At 30.9% G+C, this 22,000-nt stretch overlaps 4 protein-coding genes across 4 annotated transcripts in view; 2 read left to right on the top strand and 2 right to left on the bottom strand.

The window, feature by feature from the left end:
- The window catches only part of LOC113398427 (tetra-peptide repeat homeobox protein 1-like), a 306,660-nt gene that overhangs the window by 263,356 nt on the left and 21,304 nt on the right, over positions 1 to 22,000 (bottom strand). The window lies entirely within an intron of this gene.
- LOC113398433 (uncharacterized) lies at positions 307 to 3,479 on the top strand. The gene is made up of 4 exons (XM_026637177.2): positions 307 to 1,948; positions 2,019 to 2,076; positions 2,233 to 2,271; positions 2,598 to 3,479. The coding sequence occupies exons 1-4, from the start codon at positions 665 to 667 to the stop codon at positions 3,248 to 3,250; spliced, it is 2,034 nt and encodes a 677-aa protein (XP_026492962.2). The 5' UTR covers positions 307 to 664; the 3' UTR covers positions 3,251 to 3,479.
- LOC113398434 (hybrid signal transduction histidine kinase A) lies at positions 5,448 to 8,907 on the bottom strand. Its single transcript, XM_026637178.2, has 5 exons — positions 8,729 to 8,907; positions 8,541 to 8,647; positions 7,587 to 7,798; positions 6,387 to 7,140; positions 5,448 to 6,088 (listed from the first exon to the last, which is right to left on the bottom strand). Exons 1-5 carry the CDS (start codon positions 8,752 to 8,754, stop codon positions 5,982 to 5,984), a joined length of 1,206 nt encoding a protein of 401 aa, XP_026492963.2. The 5' UTR covers positions 8,755 to 8,907; the 3' UTR covers positions 5,448 to 5,981.
- LOC113398432 (disheveled-associated activator of morphogenesis 1) overlaps positions 11,628 to 22,000 on the top strand; it is a 122,337-nt gene continuing 111,964 nt past the window's right edge. The window contains exon 1 of the mRNA XM_064217060.1: positions 11,628 to 11,849. The gene's annotated coding sequence lies outside the window, so the exon portion shown is untranslated. The remainder of the gene's footprint in view (positions 11,850 to 22,000) is intronic.

Genomic DNA, 22,000 nt, shown 5'->3' with positions numbered 1-22,000 from the left:
CCGCGAAAGGGCTTTTTCACATTACTCTGTTAAACTCTATAGCTTATATCTATATAAATTTATTTCATACAATATCTATATAAATTTTATATCTATATAAATTTTAAGAGTCGGGTCCATAAATATACTCAACATACAATATCATCCATTAAAATATATATTAAATTCAATAAAATCAATAGCAAAGCTCCGTGTGAATGGCACTTTAAATTATGTTAGAATTCATGTGGACGTTAAAAGTCATAGGATTTTAATTCAACTCTATGGAATATCAAGTAAGAGACAAATCAAATCAAAAGTTAAAACATAAAACTCTGTGGTTGAGGTTTGACTATTTGTGAATTGTGATTGACTGATTGCTTTAGAGGTTTCAAATTGTAAACCTTTGCAAAAACGGAAACTAATTTCGATCGTTTCAATAGTTAAGGGTTATGTAAATGTATCATATAATTTTTTTCTTATACTCATTTGATGTATTTTTTACGTCAAATAGTGAATTTATAGTGGCCGTATTTGCATGTTGCAAGTTTTACTATTATTAAGATTTTATACTCATATATACTATACTCTTTTTAGTAGTATTTTATTCGCGTACTTCGGTTTGTACGTAATAATAAAGATTAATATTGTCCTTCAGTTTAATAAATTAATATAGTATAACCTAATGGAAAATCAAAGAGGTTCTTCTGATGGTGAAGATATTCCGAGTGATTTCTTCGATGATTTCAATAAGGAAGAATTTATGGAAGGTCTTAGTGTGATCGATAGTTGGGACGATGAAGACAAAAAAGCGGTCGGTTCACGGGCGCGAAATATAAATTTAGCAGTCGATAACGTTCGGGATTTAAGGGAATTAATAGTTAGACAAGAGGACGACACCAGAGAAGACAGGTCAAAGTGGAGGCGAAATAGGTCTCCTTCTCATAACCAACAAAGTAGTCGACATAGACCTGAAAGTGATCACTTGGATGACTATATTAAGCCTGGCAGTAGACGCGATCCAAACAAGACAAACGAAGCCATTAGAAGAGATAAAGAAGTAAAAGTAAAGGAGTACTTAGCTAAGCATTTAGAGTCTGGTAGTGACTTATGTCCACCTGGAACTGAACTTGAAGACTATTTTGAAGATCATAAAACTGTTCAAGCCAAAAAACGTTTATCTGTTAATAAAAGTGATGCCATTTCACCAGTTAGAGAACATCGCTTTAAGCATGCGCATTATAGTGGTGATTCTCCCATGAGGCGGCGAGACTCGCCTCCAAGATATAGGCGTATGCATGGTAGCCCACGACGACCACATCATAGTCCACATAGAACGATGCGGTCCAATATACGATATCATAGTCCATACAAAAATATTCGTAAATATCATAGATATAGTCCTCGAAGAGTAAGTCCAGAATACCGTCGAGATCATCGATCAAGATCACCATACAAGCGATATCGTCATCAGTCACGATCACGATCACGTTCACCTGATCGAAGACATGAAAGAGAAGAACATCATCGATCGCAGTCATCGAACAATAAATCAGGGAGAGATGATTTCCTTTACCCCAAGGATTATCTTCCCCCACCTGAATATTCCTGTGTTAAAACTGAAATGCCCTACCAGGTTGAACCAGAACCACAGTACTCTAATCCCGTCCCTGTTAAGTATGGAGATGCACCTAATTATTCCTATACACAGGTTCAAGGGTACAGTGGTTATGGAATTCCATATGAATATGGAACTCAACCAACTCCACCAATTGTTATGCCAGTTCCTCAACCTGTACCACCCCCAATCATTCCCCCGACATCCTCAGATCCGTCACTTTTTAACCCCGTTCAACCAACTGCAAGCATTCCTCCACAGCACATTGTTTTACCGGCTATGACAAATCAATCTGCAATCCAAAATATACCAGACTCTATGCAGAGTACACAAATTGATGCCTTAGCAAAAGTAATTATATTTCTTATCTGTACAAATGATGCATTCATTATTCAAATTTACATAAACTTTAACCTTACAGCTGGTTGCAGATGGCAAATTATCACGTGAAGACTATTTGAAGTTGGCTCCTAATAAAGGTATAAATATTTTTACAGTACTAATTATTTTATCTGTAAGTCTAAATTTCTTATTGTTAATTTATATTTAATTACCTTTAAATTTTTTGTTTCATTTTAAAGTCTGCATTAAACCATTTATGTTCAGGAATTTTATTTTAATTTTTATCATTACAGGTTTATGCCAATCTATGGATACCCATGCAAGAGTAGCTGGTGGGTAATAATTTATAAATGTTTACATTTTCGAATTAAATAATAATATTTATTCCTAAAGAATCAATCTTTAATCAAAGAACAGAAATATGGAAAAATCATTCTACAAATATTAATTATTTTATTTTAAATATCTTACCCCAATCTTTGAAAATACTTTTGATAGGTACTCTAACTCACATGCAGTTTATTTTAGGTACTTTTTGCTAAACTTGACTTTCCTTAGTATGGCGATAATGTGAAAGTCTTATGTTTTAAATAACAGAACCTGCAACAGTATTCTAAGTGTTACAATGTAAACATTCTCGAAACTTCTGTGTTTCCAGTTTTGAACCGCTGCCACAACGCCATGTCTAGGCTTGGCAACATTATGGTGCCAAATCAACTGTTAATAAATAACAGTCTTATTGGCCCTGAACGAAAACAAATTGCTCCAAAGTTTTGTTCACCTCTCAAGCGTCAAGAAACTATGGATTTTCACTTCACCAAACATGATTCATCAGCAGTCGCTCGGCAGAACAAGCTCATCGTAGATTCTATCATAGCTACGCTCGACATCGAGAAGGTTGTTGGAAGAACGAAAAAGATGCAGAAGGATACGAAGGACGCAGCGGTGCAAACTACAAGGCCTTTCTGTGATGTGTGTGAGATTCGTGAAAATACAAAGTTTAGAAATGCCGAAACATCAATCGATCGTGAACAATTTTCATGTACAGTTCATACGCAGGTTGAAGAACAACGTTTGGTTAGCTCGAAATCTATGTTCAACCCAACTGGTGGTATAGCTGAAGGTGCGAATATTTCGATTGCTCACATGACTCCTGCGCAACTTGTTTCACAGCTTGCAGCACGAGCCAAGACATTGAAGCAGACAGAACCAGCACACTCATCGTCCCAATTCCGTCATACGCAAGGTTTCGACTACGACGACAGAGGGAGTGATAAACAATATCGCAATCATTACAACTATCGCTATTAAATGTTAAAGCGGAAACGAAGTCTCGATTGTAAGCTTTGTAGCTGATTATTATAGATTCCAATTATAATAAAAGTTTGAGGATTTTGTCCTTGAATTAAAACAACGAGATTTTTGTTTGTGCTGAATTTTATTACTTTGTATTATAATTTATCATTAATTTCGTCACAATATTATGTAATCCTAATATGAATTTCTTTGTATATTATCTTAATAAATTATTTTTATTCTATTTGTAAATAGTTTTTGTGTTAAACATTGATCTGCAAAGACAGACATTTATTTCATGGATTTATTAAAATTCATGATTGAGTGTAATTGTTACTTGTTAAAAATATTTGTCAACTTCTGTATATAGACTAAAATGTGTGCAAAAAAAAAACGCAAATTAGTTATTTTGGAGTCTTGGGTTACTTCTCTGAAATAAATAAAATGTTTTTTAGTTTATTAAAATTCCATATCTTTCTTGGTTTTATATTTTAGTATGTTCTAGTGTCTTTAATTATGGTCTGTTTTTTTTTTACTTAACTTACCTATAAGTGTGGGAGCAATGGGCAGTGTAAGTATACAAATTTTTAAAGTCACTGAATTAGTTTAATATTTCTATCAAATGTTTTTTTCTTTAATTTACAGTTGGGATAACATACAACTTGATACGACCTGAGTCAAGACATTGTTTTTGTGACTAGTAGTTGAATTTCTGTGTAATTATTGATGCATTGCAATCGAGTGTGAACAGTTTTGTATATTCTATGTTAAAGTGATGGTTAATATGTACAAATAATTGTGAAGTGATTATAATTAAGGCAATACATGTAAAAATTATTGCCTACGACGTTATCTCCAGGAAACTAGTCATCGCCTTCAGGAACATTGGGACAGGAAAAAATAATATACAGACACGGAACAAGAAAATTAGACATACACTCTGATTTCGAATTAGAATTGTTCGTCGAGTGGACTTTATATCATAATAAACGTTAATATGAAGAAAAGTCGTGATAACAACTTCGTATTTAAAATATTGTTTTGGTTGTTATTCCACGTATAAAAATAGAGGTCGCAAAATTATATTTGAATATTGTAATCAACATTCTAGTAAGTTTAATATTAATAATAAAAAGTCAACGAAGCGATGGATCGTTTTTTTCCCCTAATAATTTATAAGTAAAAATATATCATATTTTTCATAACTAATTGTACTACATATTAAAATCAGCCTTATAATTTTTGTATTAGTTTCTGTAAAAAAAATCCTATTTTACCTGCTTTAGTCTTTTTAAAACAATTTGTACGTGAAAAGAAGAGATGATTTCGACTTACTAAAACTGACTGCTACGCGTAATTATTTTCCATTTGATTTCCAAAATCAGAAATCTGACCATCTTGTCTTCTGTAACCGTAATTGTGATCGGAATACAATGTTTCCTAAGACTAACAAATATTTTGTTTAATTCCAGCTCAATTTTTTTTTAGTGCTCACCACGTTTATTTTTGCGGGATGATATTAAATAAAAAATATCGTTACATAAAATTTAATTGAACTAGCTATCCATCCCGACTTCGTGAGGGTAAGATTCATCACCAATCCATACACACAGTTTAACTTTAAGGGGAAGTACCCTCCAGTTGCAGAAAACTATGCTAAATTTTTAGGTAATCGGATCTATAGTTTCGGAGATAATTGTATATACTGTCTGTACGTTGCTTGTTTATTTTTATATTTTGATTACACATTTATTTCGAATATCATTTGATTGTTCTACCTGATATTATTTGTTTTCTAAGTTGGTAAAAGATAAAATTAAACTACGATACCGCGTATAGTGCGGGCCGGGCCTCAGTTTGACCTTCCTTGATCCTGAGCTGCAATAACTATATATATTTTGCCGGGTAATATAGCAGGATCAGTCAAAACAAAGTCAGGGGTCCGCAGGTTGACTATATATATGAAGATATTTTCCCGGTGAACATTTCTAATCCTTGTAACTGTATAATATATATATGGACTAAATTTGTGTAAGAATAAATAAAAAACTGGTAATATATGTTTTTAAATAAAAAAATATTAAAATGTAGAGTGTTTTATTTATATTACCATTATATTAGGTACTAATAACATTAATGACAATAAATAATAATTGTACAAAACGAATTTAGACATATTATATAAAGCTGGTGTAAGTTGAATGGTTGAACGCGCACAACTAACGCTAAGCTTTAAAAAAGGCTGAGCACCTAACAATAAATATCAAACAACTTTACAATGCTAGAAATTATTATCAATGAGATTAATTTGGAATTAGAGTACATATCGTTTGTTTATACACCTATGTTATCTTTATCAAATTAATATCACTCGTTACACAATATGAATATTTTAAATTATAGTATGCGAGTAGGTACTCGGCAACGGAAAAACAAATACGATCAAAACTGAAATCGAAAGAACCTGGTAAAGATAAATAAACCTTGGCTTTATATATTAAATGCGATTTGTTTATAGTTTTGGTGTATTATGCACTACAGACAGTTCTTGGTTAATATATCTTTATATATAAGGGAACACTAAGTCCACTCCACTACTTTTGCCCACTTTAATTGTGCTTCTAAAGCTCCGATAACAACTTTGCCGACATCCAAAACGTGATTATTTCGCGAATTCTTAATGAATATTATAAATGAAGATTATAAATGATCTCGACGGGTGATCCACGGCCTGCCTCTGAATATGTTAACCATCCAAGAAATCGTCAAGCCATTTTTCGAGATCTTCGGGAGATTCAATTATTGGATTCTTAGGTGGGTCCTTAGGAAGATTGATTGAATAATCTTTTGGTGCTGCAAAAATAAAAATAATTAGATTTTAAAGCGAGGCTACCAAGGATTGGATTCAAACCCAGCGAGCGCAGGTATTCACGTTCTTAACTTGTGTTTATAATAATTAATCCCATGAAGGCCAGTCAGTGAGGGAAAACATTGAGAGGATGAGGTGTTTTATGTCGGATGTAATTTCGGTAAGTATCTACTTGAGACGCAATTTTGTTTTTGGGAATAATATAGTCTAACAGGAAATAGTAAGAAATGAGAAAAATCAAGGAAATTAAGTGTATTATTATTTTAAAAGTATGAACATTACCTTTTGGTAGTTCTATAGTCTTTGGCATTAAGTTTTCTTGACTTAATGTAATTTCTGATTTAACTTTAGTAATATTTTCTTTATCACTAAAATTGTCCTCTCCTATAAAATCAAAGTCACTACTATCTACTTCATTTTCTATAGTTTTACGTTCTTTCTCAGCAACTGCTTCAGTCTCAAGGGGTATGGTGGTATTATTTTCCTCATGTATAGTTATTTTATTTACATTATTTATAAAATCATCTGAATTATTAGGTATATTTTCTTCTACAGAATCTTCTTTTGAATCTTTATTTCTATTATCTGTCACAGTTTTAGTAGAGAAAATATTTATTGGTTCATAATGTTCATGTCCAGTATTTATAATTTCTTTTTGATCATCAATTACATTATCTAGCTGTGTATTATTTTCATGGTTATTACTAGTTTCACTGTTATTATCAGACTTTGTCAAGTTATTTAATATTCTTTCTTGAGCCTCTAGATCTGGTGTTGTGTATTTCTTGTCATTATAGTACTTTTGTTTGAATTTTGTGGCTCTGTGATCCATGCTTTGTATATCACTCTCACTAAATAAACTTTTATCAAAATCATTTCTTTCATAAAATGGTATTGTTAAGAGAGCTACATTAAGATTTTCCATATTAATGTCAAAATATTTATCATATGGTGTTGGTCCTGTTGTGATGTCCCAAGATTTCTCATGTTTAAATTGGAAATGTCCTCCCACTGAGAAAGATGCTTGAATGAGAGCCTGAAAAGAATAGTGATTTTATAAGTAATTTAACTTGTCCTATTAAATATCGATTTTAATTGGAAAATAATATCTACTGAGTTTCTTGCTAGTTCTTCTTGGTAGAATCAACATTCCGAACTAATGGCAGCTTTTCATTAAACACACTATTGCAAATTGATTCAAAATTGCTTATAAAAGTCTATTTGAACGTCTATTTACAGCCTATTTTCAATAATAATAATAGCTCACGCAAATAACGAATGATTTAAAGTTATAAGTGCGATTTTACTAATAAGATTTGCCTAGTGGCATTCAATCAAAGTAATTAATATACTGGGTTCAATCAAGACATTAGACAAGGAATCATATAGTGAAAAATGATAAAGTCTGACAGTGCATATCAATAATCAATCAATTTATACAAAATCAAATAAAAACCCCATTTTTTAAATAATATATAAAACCTCATAGTCAGCTCCTAGATTTTCTTGTTCTTCAATTTCTTCATAAGACTCAATTGGCATTTCATACTTAGCCCAATTACTTTGAATTTCTTTCTTCTTGTATTTTGTGTTAGCTTCTTCAGTAATTTTTAGTATCTCGTCTGTTTCCCTTTTTAGGCTCTGGTAAAATTCAGGTCCAGGAGGTACATAGGCTGGTTTTTCAGGCTCCACAACTGTAAAAAAAAATATTTTACTTAATTATAATTGTATTATGGTAATTTTTTATAACATTTTGTACAATATTTAAGGGTTATCAAGTTACCTAAACACATAATTATTTTTATTAAAAAAAATTGTACAATGTTGAAGTATTACAGCTTGTTCAGTTGTTTAAGTGTGAAGAAGGATTTACACAATTAGGCTATATAGCTATCCGAAAATGCACATACTTTTGTTTTTTTTTTTTTAATTTAGGTAAATAAAACCTAAGTAATTCTTTTAAAATTTGAATTGTACAAATGTAGATATCCCATATTAATATATTATTAATAAGGATTAAGTTGTATTAATGACTAAACCACAGCAAAACCAATATTGAATGATATATAATTAATTAATTATAGTCATACATTATTTTGTTTGGTGTATAGTTTTTGAGTTTGAATAATTGTCTTTTGTATTGATAACCAAAATCCTATTTAACAACTCAAATAATATAATTTTAAATACCTACCTAGTTTGTGTCATAAGTATGTCTACTTAATAAAATTTTAAATGATATGTAGAATTTCATAGGCAACAATTTGACTTCAATAGAATTCTAATAATTTTGAAATGAATGTATAAAATATCAAATTTTAATTGTTTTTAATTTTTATTTATTTTTATTTGGCATCTCCTAATTAAATTTATTTTGTAGGTTGTCTCGATGTAAATGTTAATGTGATGACAAATATATTTTAACATAGTATCTACCCTTTGGTGGTTCTGGTACTTTTTCTATTTTCTTCTCAGCAGGAGCAGCATTATGCCGGCCCTGCCGTTTTCGTCGCTGCTCTTTAGGATCACTTTTGCCTTTTTGTCTGCAATTCATTTAAGTATTTATCATTAATGGTACAACGCACGAGAAATCTACTTTATTATAAGTATTTCTTAATACTTACGAAGTTTTTTTCGTGTCTTCGGGCATAGTGCCTTATTTTTATTAAATTAACTTGGAAGGTATTTCAAGCCTGAAGGCTTTTGTGCAAGGAAATCTCTTTAGAAATATGAAAACCTAGAAAATGCTAACGTTGAGATTAAACATATGTTATAACTGACGTTTTGATATCTGAAGAATGACAATGACAGATTGTTGACTGACAACTAACATTTTATGTACATATTTTTTTAATCTATTAATTTGGCTTAACAAGCCAGAAACTGTTTGACGGTCATAAGCCATAAAGTTAAATGGATTAAATATATATTTTATTTGATGTTATACTGTATTAAAAACGATGTAACAAAAACCATATTGGATTTATCCGTACATCGATGTTCGTTGTCAACACTTATAGAAGAAAATTAAAAATTCTCTATTTTATGTTTCTAGAGCCTTCCCTGAGATTAAGGTTATTTTTATAGTTACATAAAATCTAAAATGTATAAACAGCACTCTTAGAGACGTATGCACTGGTTTACAGACCTAGCTGGTAAGCAAATCAAACCAAAAGATATCTCATCGCCACTTACTCATCATCTTCTATCCTCGAGCAGTATCAATGCAGAGTATGTAGCCATTGGTCGGCGGGGTGGCACGCTTGTATTATATATTACAGCATTTAATATTTAGCTAAATAAGCCTAAAATAGTAAATAAATGTGTACGTAAACTTTAAGGTGTTATAAATTTTGATTGACTTTATTAATTTTGATGAAATAAAGAAACGATACCTACTACTTATATATTATATGTACATTTGTATTGTTATGAAGATTACACCGAACAAAAAGACCGATGAACTAACAAAAATAAAAATAACACTAGTTTTATTATTGTAATTTGCGAAAAGCAAATAGCCAAAAACACAAAAATCGCCAATCGCAGAATATGTGATGAGTGACGGGTACTTACCCAGATAGGCTTGCACAAAGCCCTGTCCACCAACTTAAGAAAGTATTCGTAAAATCCCAATGCCTTAAGTTTTTTTAATTTCAGAACATAGTAAACGACTTTTTAAGACGTTTACGACTATAATTTTGTCATTGAATTAACTAAAAATATTATTTCCAAACTTCATTATCCTCTCTGTAAAATATTATTTGCATTGACTTATTTTTCAGCCTTCAGATACTGGTGTACCATTAAATATATTCATTTCGTAATAATACTATGCAATTTTATACTGATTTAAAGATAATTTGAAAAGAACCTTCCTTAAGAATTTGAACAATTTTGTATGAATAAATATAATCTCCAAGAAAAGTGTATGCGAAATATGAACAAACGGATCGAACGAAAGTATAATGGTTTTATTTTTGTTATTTGGCGACGAAACTCTAAAAAAATATTAAAGTTCCAGTGAAAATATATATATTTTTTAATATTTATGCCAGTATTCAATACTAAACAGTATTAAATTAACTAAATAATTATTCCTATCACATATTACTACCTACTTGAATTCCACACTTTCTATATAACAACGTGTTACAAAGTTTTTATGTGGTTAATTTGTGTTTTAACGATGTCCTTTGGCGGTGAATCAAAGAAACATCCTAACCCAACCCGAATGAATTATGCCACTTGAATTTGTACGTAAGACGTATCCACTATCCATCAACCCGCAATGGAATAAACTCATTTTCAAATAATTTCATCAAAACATTTTTTTCTAGCAGTGAATCATTTACATTATTTGCGTTACTTTATACTAGTCAAAGCCACTAAATAATATAAGCTAAGATATTAAACTTGATTTGTTCGAAGATTCACCAAAATTAAAATGCTTACGTGATCCTTATTTCAATGATTGAAGCCTGATTTTTGAATGACTTATTAAATGTAAACTTACTAGTAAAAGGCTTCAATGAAGACGCGTAGGCAAACTGCCTGCGTGCATCTCTAGATCATGTCTCCACCCACACATGTAAAATCATTGAAGGATTTGGCTTTTAACGTAACCAAGATAATTATTACGTTTTGTTTTACATTGCTTCGTATGAACCGCTTTCAGTCACTGTGATGTTTACAATTACAGTAATGGATATTAAACATTTTGTTGCTTATAAATACTCGTAAGCTAATTTTAGTAACATAATAGTAACTAATGGCAGACAGCTTCATTGTATATTTATGATAAAAACAATAAAAAAGGGCCCTCAACAAGTAGAGGGGAAAAGCGACAACAAATCATCTATTGTTGGTGGTTCTTTGTATTTTTGATCATACACTGAGTGGTTATGAAGGTATACTGAGTAAAATATGTACATACCCAAACTAACTAAAGATCAAAAACATTGGGCCTTATTATTGTACTATTGAAAAATAATATTGTGAGTAATCTATATTTTATTGTAGTTGTTACAATTGTAACATTGAATGAAACTGAAATATTTTTTTCTCTAGGCGGTGTAAGCTAAATCATATAAATTCCATTATTTATTTATTTACTAAGTATATTTACATATTATTGTCATTCTTAGAGAGTCGTATATATTTATAATAAATAAATAAATAAAAATGTAGAGTAACTCCAACATTTACTTATTTAAATGTTTAAAAAAAAATTATTACTATATATTTAAAAAGACTTTTCAGTTTTATTCGTACTAATTTATATTCAAGGATATCGTTCGTTTCTCAAGCTATGTATCACAGATATCTTCAATAGAGATTTGAAAATTTTTGTTTCGTAATTTTGTTATTTAGTAAAATTTTCAACCTAAAATAGAAAAGTTTATGAAGATGTACTGTTTAATACGTTTCATTAATCTGTGGCTCGTTGCACCAGGAACAAGGAAGGAAGGATGGGAGCGCGGGCGAGACAGGGGTGACGCAGTGAGCATGCGTCGCACAAGGGCGGCTGCGCGCAGTCGCCACGCGCCCGTCCTCAAAACAACATGGCGTGCCGCGTCCCTCAAGGACATATATGACAGCCCCGAAAAAAATATAACCAGCTGTTGTTTTATCCATAGTGCAGTATAATAATAATCTAAGTGGGTGTGTTATTTTCAGTGCAGTGTGTACCATATACTTATCATTTGGAATACCGGCGTTTCGCACGCCAGTTGTTTTCATAAGGTAAGTAAGATCTAATAAGATGTATAATCATTTAATCGGTTTATATTTCGGAATTTGTGTACACGAAACTATTTATTACTAATTTTTGATGATCGACTCTACCCCTGTTTGAGTTTTACATTTTGCAGTTCCGTACACGCCTATTGCCAAAATCTGACCCTCTTCAATGCCCACAAATTTGATTTACTTGCTTTAATAAATTACATTTCCGGCTTTAGTCATCTATTAAACGTCGGTTCTTCTTGGTAGAGTTTACATTTCGAATCGGTGGTAGCTTTACATTAGATAAAAATAAAATAAAATGTAATCATGTAAAATAACAATAAAAAGGAGCTTACTTGAATAAATTGCCTATATTTTGATAGAGATTTCGAATAAAGAGAATAAATAATATTATTAAATGAACTAAAATACAAGATAAGCTCACTATAGCAGTTTAATCATAACCAGGAAAATGTCAAGAAGGAAATTGACGTACCATAAATAACCACATAAATAATTTCATTGTAATCACTTACGACGGTATTTAAGCTGAATATTTTATTTGAAAAAATGCTGAATATTCAAGCTAGGCAAGCGACGTAACACGCAATGTAACTACTGACGCCGAGAAAACATTAACACATACAAATCCAAGAAAGACATTAAAACGATGCAGTATATTTATACGCAGAATACTTATACATATATATATATATACAACATATATATAAAATTATAATAGAAATAATATAATAAGGAAAAGTAAAAAGTAATTTCATTATATTAATAATGTATATTATAGTTAAAATAGCCATAACCATGCAATAATTTATAAATTCTTAAATTAACTAAATAATGGAGTTCGAATTTACGTGATTTTATAAAAAAAGTTCTATATATTAAAATAATTCAAATTAAATATTTTTAGTAGGTCGATTTACTTTAGATGTATGAAATATTATACGATTATTTTCCTCAGATAAATACTAAAAGTAACAATCTCATTCAGCAACGGAAACACTTATAGTTAGGTGATGAATACATATTTACGATTCTCGTTCTAGTTTTTAAAATGAGCAAGATGTGAATCACTTGTTCCTGGTATCCATAATCCAATGTATAAACAGATAACATCCAATCCTTAACACGATTTCACAATATGAACTATGACGAATTCAAGTGGATTAATTAGAAATAACCATTTTCCAACGTTGTACAAAATATGATACACTTCGTGATGATGTCCTCGTAACTGATGTTGGCCTGTCTGGGTAGGTACTATATATATAACGCATCTACCGCCAAGCAGAAATACTTAGTATTATTATATTCCAGCTTAAAGGGAGTGCGCGCCAGTGTAACTACAGCCACAAGGGACATCATATCTTAGTTCCCAAGGTTGGTGGCGCATTGGTGATGATATGGACAGATAATATTTCGAACAGTACACGCCTCTCTGCCTACCTATATTAAATAATAATAATTAAAATAACTACGCCGGATATATCATAGAATTCGAGTTTGTGCGCAAATTCAGGAGGACTCTCTGTATCTCCATTTTAATATCATCCACGAGATCCGACACGACTGGAGAGAATTCAGGCGCAGGAACAACGGTTATACGTGATTTCAGAGTCACGGGAGAGTCATCACTGTTAACTTCAAACCTTCTATTCTCTAGAAAGTCTCAGTTACTACTGTTTCTATAGTTACTACTGAGAATTTGTTGACAGAAAAACCCAACATTTTTCATCAGCGATTCGGGGTTAGAACCCAGGACAGATCTGTAACCCTTTGAGTTGCCTAGCACACCACCAATCATGTAATAATCATGTATAAAAATCACTATGACGAATTAACTGAATTAATTAAATAAACAACATTTGACAGCAAATTGACGCGATATCATTGGTTTATTGATTAATCTATGATATTCACTATGGATTTGCGAAAAAATGGCGGATTGAACGTCGACGAAACTGTAATCGGAATTTTGGAAGTAAAATTAAAGTAGAAAAAAGTAGTTAAGTGCGATTGTGTTGTATTATATATAAAGGTATATTAATAGTAAACTCTTAGTAATGCACAATATAGCTGAGTTATTAGCAAATCGCATGAAATACCTTGAAATATTGAAAAAGTTTCTTTATCTTTTTTCCTACTTCCATTGGAATAGGCTATAGATATGATGATATTTCAACGTTTTGCCTTCGAATATGTACGTATATACAATTTATCGTGCGATGACACTAATTGTGAGAGATAACGTGATACTTGATTATTTTGATGGTGTAGTTCTAGACAGATATTCATTAGCCGCTCGCACTTCAAAGTTACTAATTAACCATTTGAAACATATAGTCTTTGTTCGGGTTACATACAGAAATTGTATCCTACGATTATGATATACTCCTGACCTATTTCGGCCAGCTATTCTCAAGGGCACAAGTCCGCGCGATATATTATACTGCAAACTCTAATAATCTCTATACCGCCAGTCTCATAATATAGGTCGGCAAATCGGACGTGACCAGTAAATTTTAAAACGCAGGACGGCATGCCGTTCTCACTGAGAAACGGGAGACTGCCTATTCCTTAATCCCAGGCTGTTAACGACAATTTCTTAGCCAAACCAGGAGTTTGACCGGGGATGTGGCTGTCTAGTCAGTTAGTCTTAAGATTAAAAACATAATTTATGTAAAAAAATAGCTTATTTTTTGGTAAGTAGTTTACATATTAATGTATATGTTCTAGCTTGTCGTTGAGTACATATTACACATTTGTATATTAAGATAAAGCCTTACAGATTTTTTTTTTTATAAATGTACTTTGATTTTAATATAAGAATTATAAAATTATTAAAATGGCCATTATTTTTTTTGTATACTAACGCAATCAAAATTTATTGTAGAGTATCGCGGGGTTCCGCCCTTACTGTCCTCCCCTTAATCTGGCACTGCTCAATGCCCATAACATATGCGCATAATACTGCATTCCATATAACTATTAATCTATATTTTGCTCTTCTATGTAGGTTATTAGGACTTTCCTATTTTGTATATTGCATACTAAAACCTCCCTCAACAATAAATATGAAACTTTTCTCAAATACAAATTAATTGAAATCGAATTAAAAATAGTTAAAAAATAAATGCAATGCGCTTTAATGAAGTTACAAGTAAAAAAAGTCTTTTCAGTGATGTGTTTCGTTGACAATTCAAGATAAAGAAGTTTTTTTGTCTTAATATAAAATATCAAATTATTCTATATTATACATAAGGAGATATGGAGGTGTTAAAATTATAAATTTGGCGAATGAAATCACATAGTAAACTGTAGTGAGAGTTTGGTATCGTTATAACGTACCTATACGTATATTTTCTATGATTCATTGTTACTACTCTGAAAATCGTGTCTCAGAGAACGAGTTAACGGCAAATTAGTATATATTATCTATTTTAGTTACACAATTGAATTGGTTAATAAAATTATAGTGGAATTAGCATTGAAAATAATTCATTTAAATTTTTTAGATCAATTTACATTGAATAGAGCAATAGTAGCTTACTTGGTGGTAGGGCTTTGTGCAAACCTGTCTGGTTAGGTACCACCAACTCATCATATATTCTACCGCCGAGCAGCAAGACTTAGTATTGTTGTCTTTGGGTTTGGAGGGTGAGCCGGTCAAACTACACGCACAAGGAACATAACATCTTGTTTCCCAAGGTTGGTGGTGCATTGGCGATGGAAGGAATAATTAAAATTTCATACAGCGCCAATGTATATGTACGATGGTGACCATTTACCAACAGGTATCCCATTTAGCCGTCCGCCTACATGTGTTATAAAAAAAAATTGACAAGTTTTGCTGATGTATTTATTAAGATTTATCTCTGTGCTCTTATAAATAAATGATTAATTTTTCAAATTAATCATGTAGATGACTAGTGTAGTGTATACGAAATGTACGTATTTTTTAAATATGATGACTAATTCTTACGACTCGTATTATTTATACTTGCAAAAAGTACGAATATATCTGTATAAAAGTTCATAATGGTCTCGTTTATAATATACACATGTGAAAAAGATATAGGCCATTTTAAATTGCCTAATTTTTTTTGTTAATTGCCTACAGATTATACAACAATGTAGCTATGGTTATCAATTGTAATTTTGATCACAAAAAACGACTCCCGCTGGGCTAAACAAATTGGAGAGTTTAGACTAAGATATAATGATAGATAATGAGGATATTACTTAAATGATTAAAATGAATCACAACGTTGACTCATCAGTACAAAGGATGCTGAATAGTGCATCTAAGGCTTGCTCAGCCGGAGACATTAATAAACTTGGGTGCATGCCAAACGACAAGACATCCTTGCATAATACTATCTAGTGACTCTATAAAGTATGGTTTCGAATATAAACGTAACATTTAACCATACTTATTACGTAAGAAAATACATTATTATATGTATATAAAGATACATGGTTTTATTGAGAGGATATTCAATATTCTTTATTAATTGTTTGAAATCTTTTTATTGCGAAAGTATTTTATTTTGTTTTTCTTCAACAGTAATTTTAATTATTTCATGTAGGTAAAACTGTTCTTTCTTTCGTTTTTTTTTGTATCGTCTAAATAAACGTTATTATTTATTACTGTCAATTATTTTGGAAATATGTTTCATGCACAGATAAGGCCAATTTCATCTTAATTGCGTGTCACCTTAATGTCTAAAAAAATGTTAAAAGTTGTATTAAATATACTAAATCCCATATTTTTGAGAGAATAATGATGATTATTGAAAAAACTTTATTAAGTATAAATGCAGTATAGACGAAGAGATTGTATTATATTTGTTTTTTTTTAATTCTTCTAAATTTGCCATGAGATAGAACAAAATACAGTAACCGTAGAGTATTATTTTTGGCATGTGCACTAAGAATTTGTGTTTGTGTTCCATGTCAATATCAATGTCATTATCAGCCCCTAAACTTGCTTCATCTAAATAAATGCCTACATTATTGAGACACAGGCCGGTTCGCCAGGTCTTTGAACCTCGAAATTCCCCTCCAGTGTTTAAACTGCTATATTTAGAACTGCACGTTCTTACCAAATTGGGACGGTGTTATTACTTAAAATCTAGGAATCCGTTTATAACAAACTTTAATAAAATTGTGTCTACTATGTTAGGTAACCGCTCGGCTATTATAAAATACCCTCGCCTGTTATAAAATATTGACGAGACAAGCGAGACATTCTTTTAAAAGCATCTATCACGTTAAAGTCACTTCCAGCAAACCGTTTAATAATGCATGTTTTGTACGCGTTGTCTTTAAGGATTATATTATCATTCCTAAATATAGATTGTCAAGTCTTCATAATCATCTGCATATACATATAAGCGTTGTGCCTTGTATCAATTATCTCTTTGTTGTTCGAGTTGAATAATTTTTTACGAGCGCCATACGCATCTTAGTCAACGCCAAGACAATGCGGTGAAACAAAAAGATATTGTCGAGAATATAAATCACACATTCTGCCTCTGTACGGACTATTACTTGATCTCGTTCGTCGATTGTCGGGACAGCTTTTTATTTGAAAATCGTTCTTGCCTCATTGTATCCTACAGATGATCTTGCGTTCGGTCGTCTTTTTGCAATCCTACTACCTTTGCGATTTCTCTTGTTGCCGATGTCGTGATCGGAATAGTATCGGTCTTACTTTAGAACTATGCGAAGTGTTCAGAATAGTTTTTGTAAAAAATTCAAGTTCAATTAAATTTATTATCAGTTCACATAAAGTATAAAGCTGATGAATATGACTTTTAAAAGATTGATCGGATTGTTAAAATCTATTTGTCTCTATTTCTAATCCAAATAATTATGGAGAAACCTTAAAGGAATTTAAAGCATCATATTGTTTCCCCCATAAGGCAATGTAATAGGAAACGACAAACGTACAGGCATATAGAATTTCATTACGTCTTACGTATCAATTTTCGTTCCTCGTGTTCAAGTATGTTTGTATCTACTATGTTGTCTCTTTCGACTCCAGTGTCATTTGCATTAAAAAGAAGTTCGTATTATATTATTATGTTGAATGTTAATTTATTTTTTTGTCGATTTGAATGCGCGTAAGTGAAGTCATCGAAATAATTTTGTCACATCCGTTATTATTTCCGTTGACAAATCATTTGTGTGATTAAATATTTTATTAAGTCATAACTAATAATAAAGTGTAATATTTTACTTAAAGTAGATGATGATCCTTTGTCGTAAAAAGGGCTCTACTCATCTTTAAGAGGAAAGTGTGTGGGATACACTTATACATAAATTTATAATCATTCGATATCTGCAGGTTTATTTACGACCTTTTCTTACATCACCGAGCCCAAGATGAATTATAAACATAATATCAAGCATATGAAAAATATGTGCTTTTTCGGATTTTAACCCTTTTCTGATAACTACATGGGTACCCACGTATACTGGTCATACATCTCGGCCTCGATAGCACTAATACCACCTGTAACTTACTTTCTTTACTTTTTAACTTTTTGTCAAGATGTAACAAAGTTACTCAAAATTAGATTTGTATTCGTAAAACATCAGCTATGAAAAGTTACCTAGAAGAATTTATTTGAAATTCGAACAGTTGAATCCAGTCAGAGATAAGATTAACCAACGAGTGTAAGCCGACCAGTTGAAATAAATCCAGTTAATCCTTCCGAGAACACGTGAACTCGTGCTAATTGCGTTACGTACGTGTTATATCTGAGAGAAGTTGCAGGAAGCATGCTTCCATATGGCTATCACTGCACGTGCACTAAAGCCTCCATATCATAATGGTCCTAAACTGTTATGTCGTAACGACTAAAATACAATGCAGTTCTCACGTTCTTTGATACATGTAGCATACCATTTGAGCACAGGAAATTCAACTCTACAGCATTGATTATAAGAAATACAATTTAAAAATTTTTAGATAGCCGGTTTTTTTATTCAGTCGTTGGCGCCACCGGACTTCCAAAAAAGTCGCTATCAATGTATATGTACGAATCTAGGTGATTGATCTTTTATGTTTTACCTTTCTCGTCTACGTATAGTAATGTAAAGGGAGAAAGTGTATGTATGGGTCATAATCTGGTAAGACAAGTTTGGTTCAAAGAAGATAATTTTTAGTCAATTATTATATTTTCGGGATAAAAATTAAAAAGTTTTGTAACCTGATAGAATAAGTCTTGACTAAAATATAAGAACTTCTATGAGTACGGAAAAAAGAAATACGTTGTCGATCAACATTTTACAAATCATATTAATCTGACAAAAGATTAGTTTCGAAGGCAGATAAATATTAAACGTATAATTAATATTTACCTGCTGGTTCTATCATCGTATTTAAAGATATATACATACTTTATATTATATGAGCAATTATACAAATTGTAATAGTTGTTTATTTGGATAAATTGCTAACTATGAAAATAGGAAAGGAATTTTCATTTTTACTTACTTTGATTATGGTATTCACGTTTAATATTTTTGGGGTGAAAGTTAAAGAGGATTCCTTTAAAGTGAAATCTTTGTATGTGTGATGTGTAAATGACTTGTTCGAGCTTGGCTAGTTTACACTGAAGCAAAAACAACGAGGGTAATAAAACGATAAATAGGATAGCGTCGTTGCGACGAATAATGAATGTACTCGTACTTGTTATTGTGACTGACTTGCGTTGCGTACTTCAAGACCTGTGTTTGCGCGTGACTCACGTGCACTAAGTAAACTTAATCGAAATAAAACAAATTGGAACTTTCACATGCAAAATTATTAATATATTATAATTTTATAATTATTTCATAATATGGAATTGGTTTTTATATTTAGTTATTTCAAAGATTTGTTGTATGTAATGTAGGCGAAACGTACTTTAGATATTGAATAGAAACATAAAAGATACTACACTACTATTAATTGAAATGCGTAGTGTTTTATAACATGCGATTCGATAAATTATTCATAATTTCATGTTCAAGTAATCTTAACGGTAAATCAACTGGAACGATGTAAAATGAGCAATATGGAATCAAACAGCTGTGTGATTCACGCAGCTGCATGTTTTTGTTGCGGCAGGAAGCGCCTGCGCACCGTCGAGCTTAACTCTCACTCTCGCGATCATTGCTGCGCTAAAATCGAACGGACTAACAAAACGATCCACCTGGTATATTATTTGGTTTATTATTATAATTGGCGTTAAATATGTGTCACGTTTTTATTATATTTATGGGAGATAAAATATTAATTATACTAACACAATCATTGTTATTGAATTGATTACGTTATTTTTTGCCAAGAGCCAATTATACAATAAAATATTTCGGTTAATTTGTATGTTTAAGTAATGGTAGCATAAGGTATACCTACTGCTACAAATTTAGCGCTTATTATGTGGGTCAGTTTGGGTTTAATTTAAATATTTACGTAATTATGTTGTTATGTTAAACGTATAAAACACGAGAGTTACCACACTTCTATATGTGAGTATATTGTTGTCAGGATATAAAGCTTATCGATTATCGGTAAAATTTTATTGTTACAGTAAAGTTTACTATTAAAAAAAAATTAGTAATAATGATAATCAAATCTAGTTTATACTTTACTATACTTAAATAAAGAATAAAACTAATAATCAATTACTCGTAATATCTTTATTGAGCATTTGTTTTTAACTAAGGATTAACTAAAATAAATACTAAATAAAAATGATATCATCAATGTAATCAGTTTTGGTTGTTTTTTTTATGGCTTTTTTTATGAGTCGTGCTTATTATAGTTCCATTGTCATATGTCAATTGACTGGATTACGTATGTAGTGTGGTTTTAGTATTTAGCGCCTGTATAATAGACAATAGAAATATTTTTATTGTGCTTATTGCTTTTAAACGTTGTCAGGTAAATGTTGATTTTTCTTTTGTATAATAATATTAACATCTTGTTAATAAATAAAATCTGGCATATTTTAATGTGAGCATTATACTATTAGGATATAATACGATTTAAATTTATCATATTATAATAAATTTTAAGCTTATTTAAAAATATATTAATAATGTAAATAAATTAATAATTATTATCCATATTATTTTGTAGAAGATTATTAAAGTTAGTAGTAAGTTGATTTTTATCCACGATATGTACATATATTAAATATTCAATTATAAATAAATATTATTATAGGTAAGAAAGAAGAATTAATGAATTTCTTGCAGATTCATCTCGGTAGAATGTGCAGCAACTGAGGTAGGGAATATCACTTTTAATTATTTTATAATGTAAAATGAAGCTTCGAAATTCAAATTTTAAAAGCCTATTGAATGAATTATCTTGAAATTATTTTAATACAAAGCTTTAAGTTCTTAAAGACCTTTGAATCTTCTTTCAAAAGTTAGCTATTATCAGGTCGTGAAATTTGTGTTCGCTTAAACTTGTTAAAGTTATTAAAATGAATGTTCATTATGCAAAAGATTAACGATATTAATTACCTTTACTATATAAGGTACAGTCAGTTAATTTACATTGTAATGCACAGATTAATTGGGCAATTATTACTTTGAGACTTTCCCCTTTAAACTACGGAAACAATTTATAAATGTTCTGATTCTAAATCTGTATATGGTTAAAGCAATAAACGTATAAAAACTCAGTGTAATTAGAAGTAAAGTACAAATAAAACGAAACACATACATAAATACAAATTTTCATGTAAATAACACACGCTGCTCGTTTCGTGGCTTTTTGTTGAGTATGTGTGTGTACTATTTTTATAAATAAAAAATAAATTCAGCACAATTTTACTCTAGGAAAAAAATGCTTGTCTAATGGATGCCATACACGCTAGGATGTACCTAAAAGGTTTGCCTGTTAAGTTGAACTGTACAGGTAAACCGAAGCATATATGTTGCGCAGCTTTGCACCGTACCTGTACAGTTTTGGTTTTGGTACAGTATTGGTTCTGTAGAGTTCGATACAGTTATGTTTTTAAGGCTGAACTATTGAACTAAATTTGATGAAATTTGTTATGAAGCAAGCTTGAACCCCAAGGAAATATATGGGTTTTAACTTAAATCTGACACCCCTAAACGTGGATATGTTTTTGTAAAAA

The sequence above is a fragment of the Vanessa tameamea genome, chromosome 15 (assembly GCF_037043105.1).
Source record: "Vanessa tameamea isolate UH-Manoa-2023 chromosome 15, ilVanTame1 primary haplotype, whole genome shotgun sequence".
Taxonomy (NCBI): Eukaryota; Metazoa; Arthropoda; class Insecta; order Lepidoptera; family Nymphalidae; genus Vanessa; species Vanessa tameamea.
Note: the sequence above shows the minus strand (reverse complement) of the source record. Positions and strands in the feature narration are given on the sequence as shown.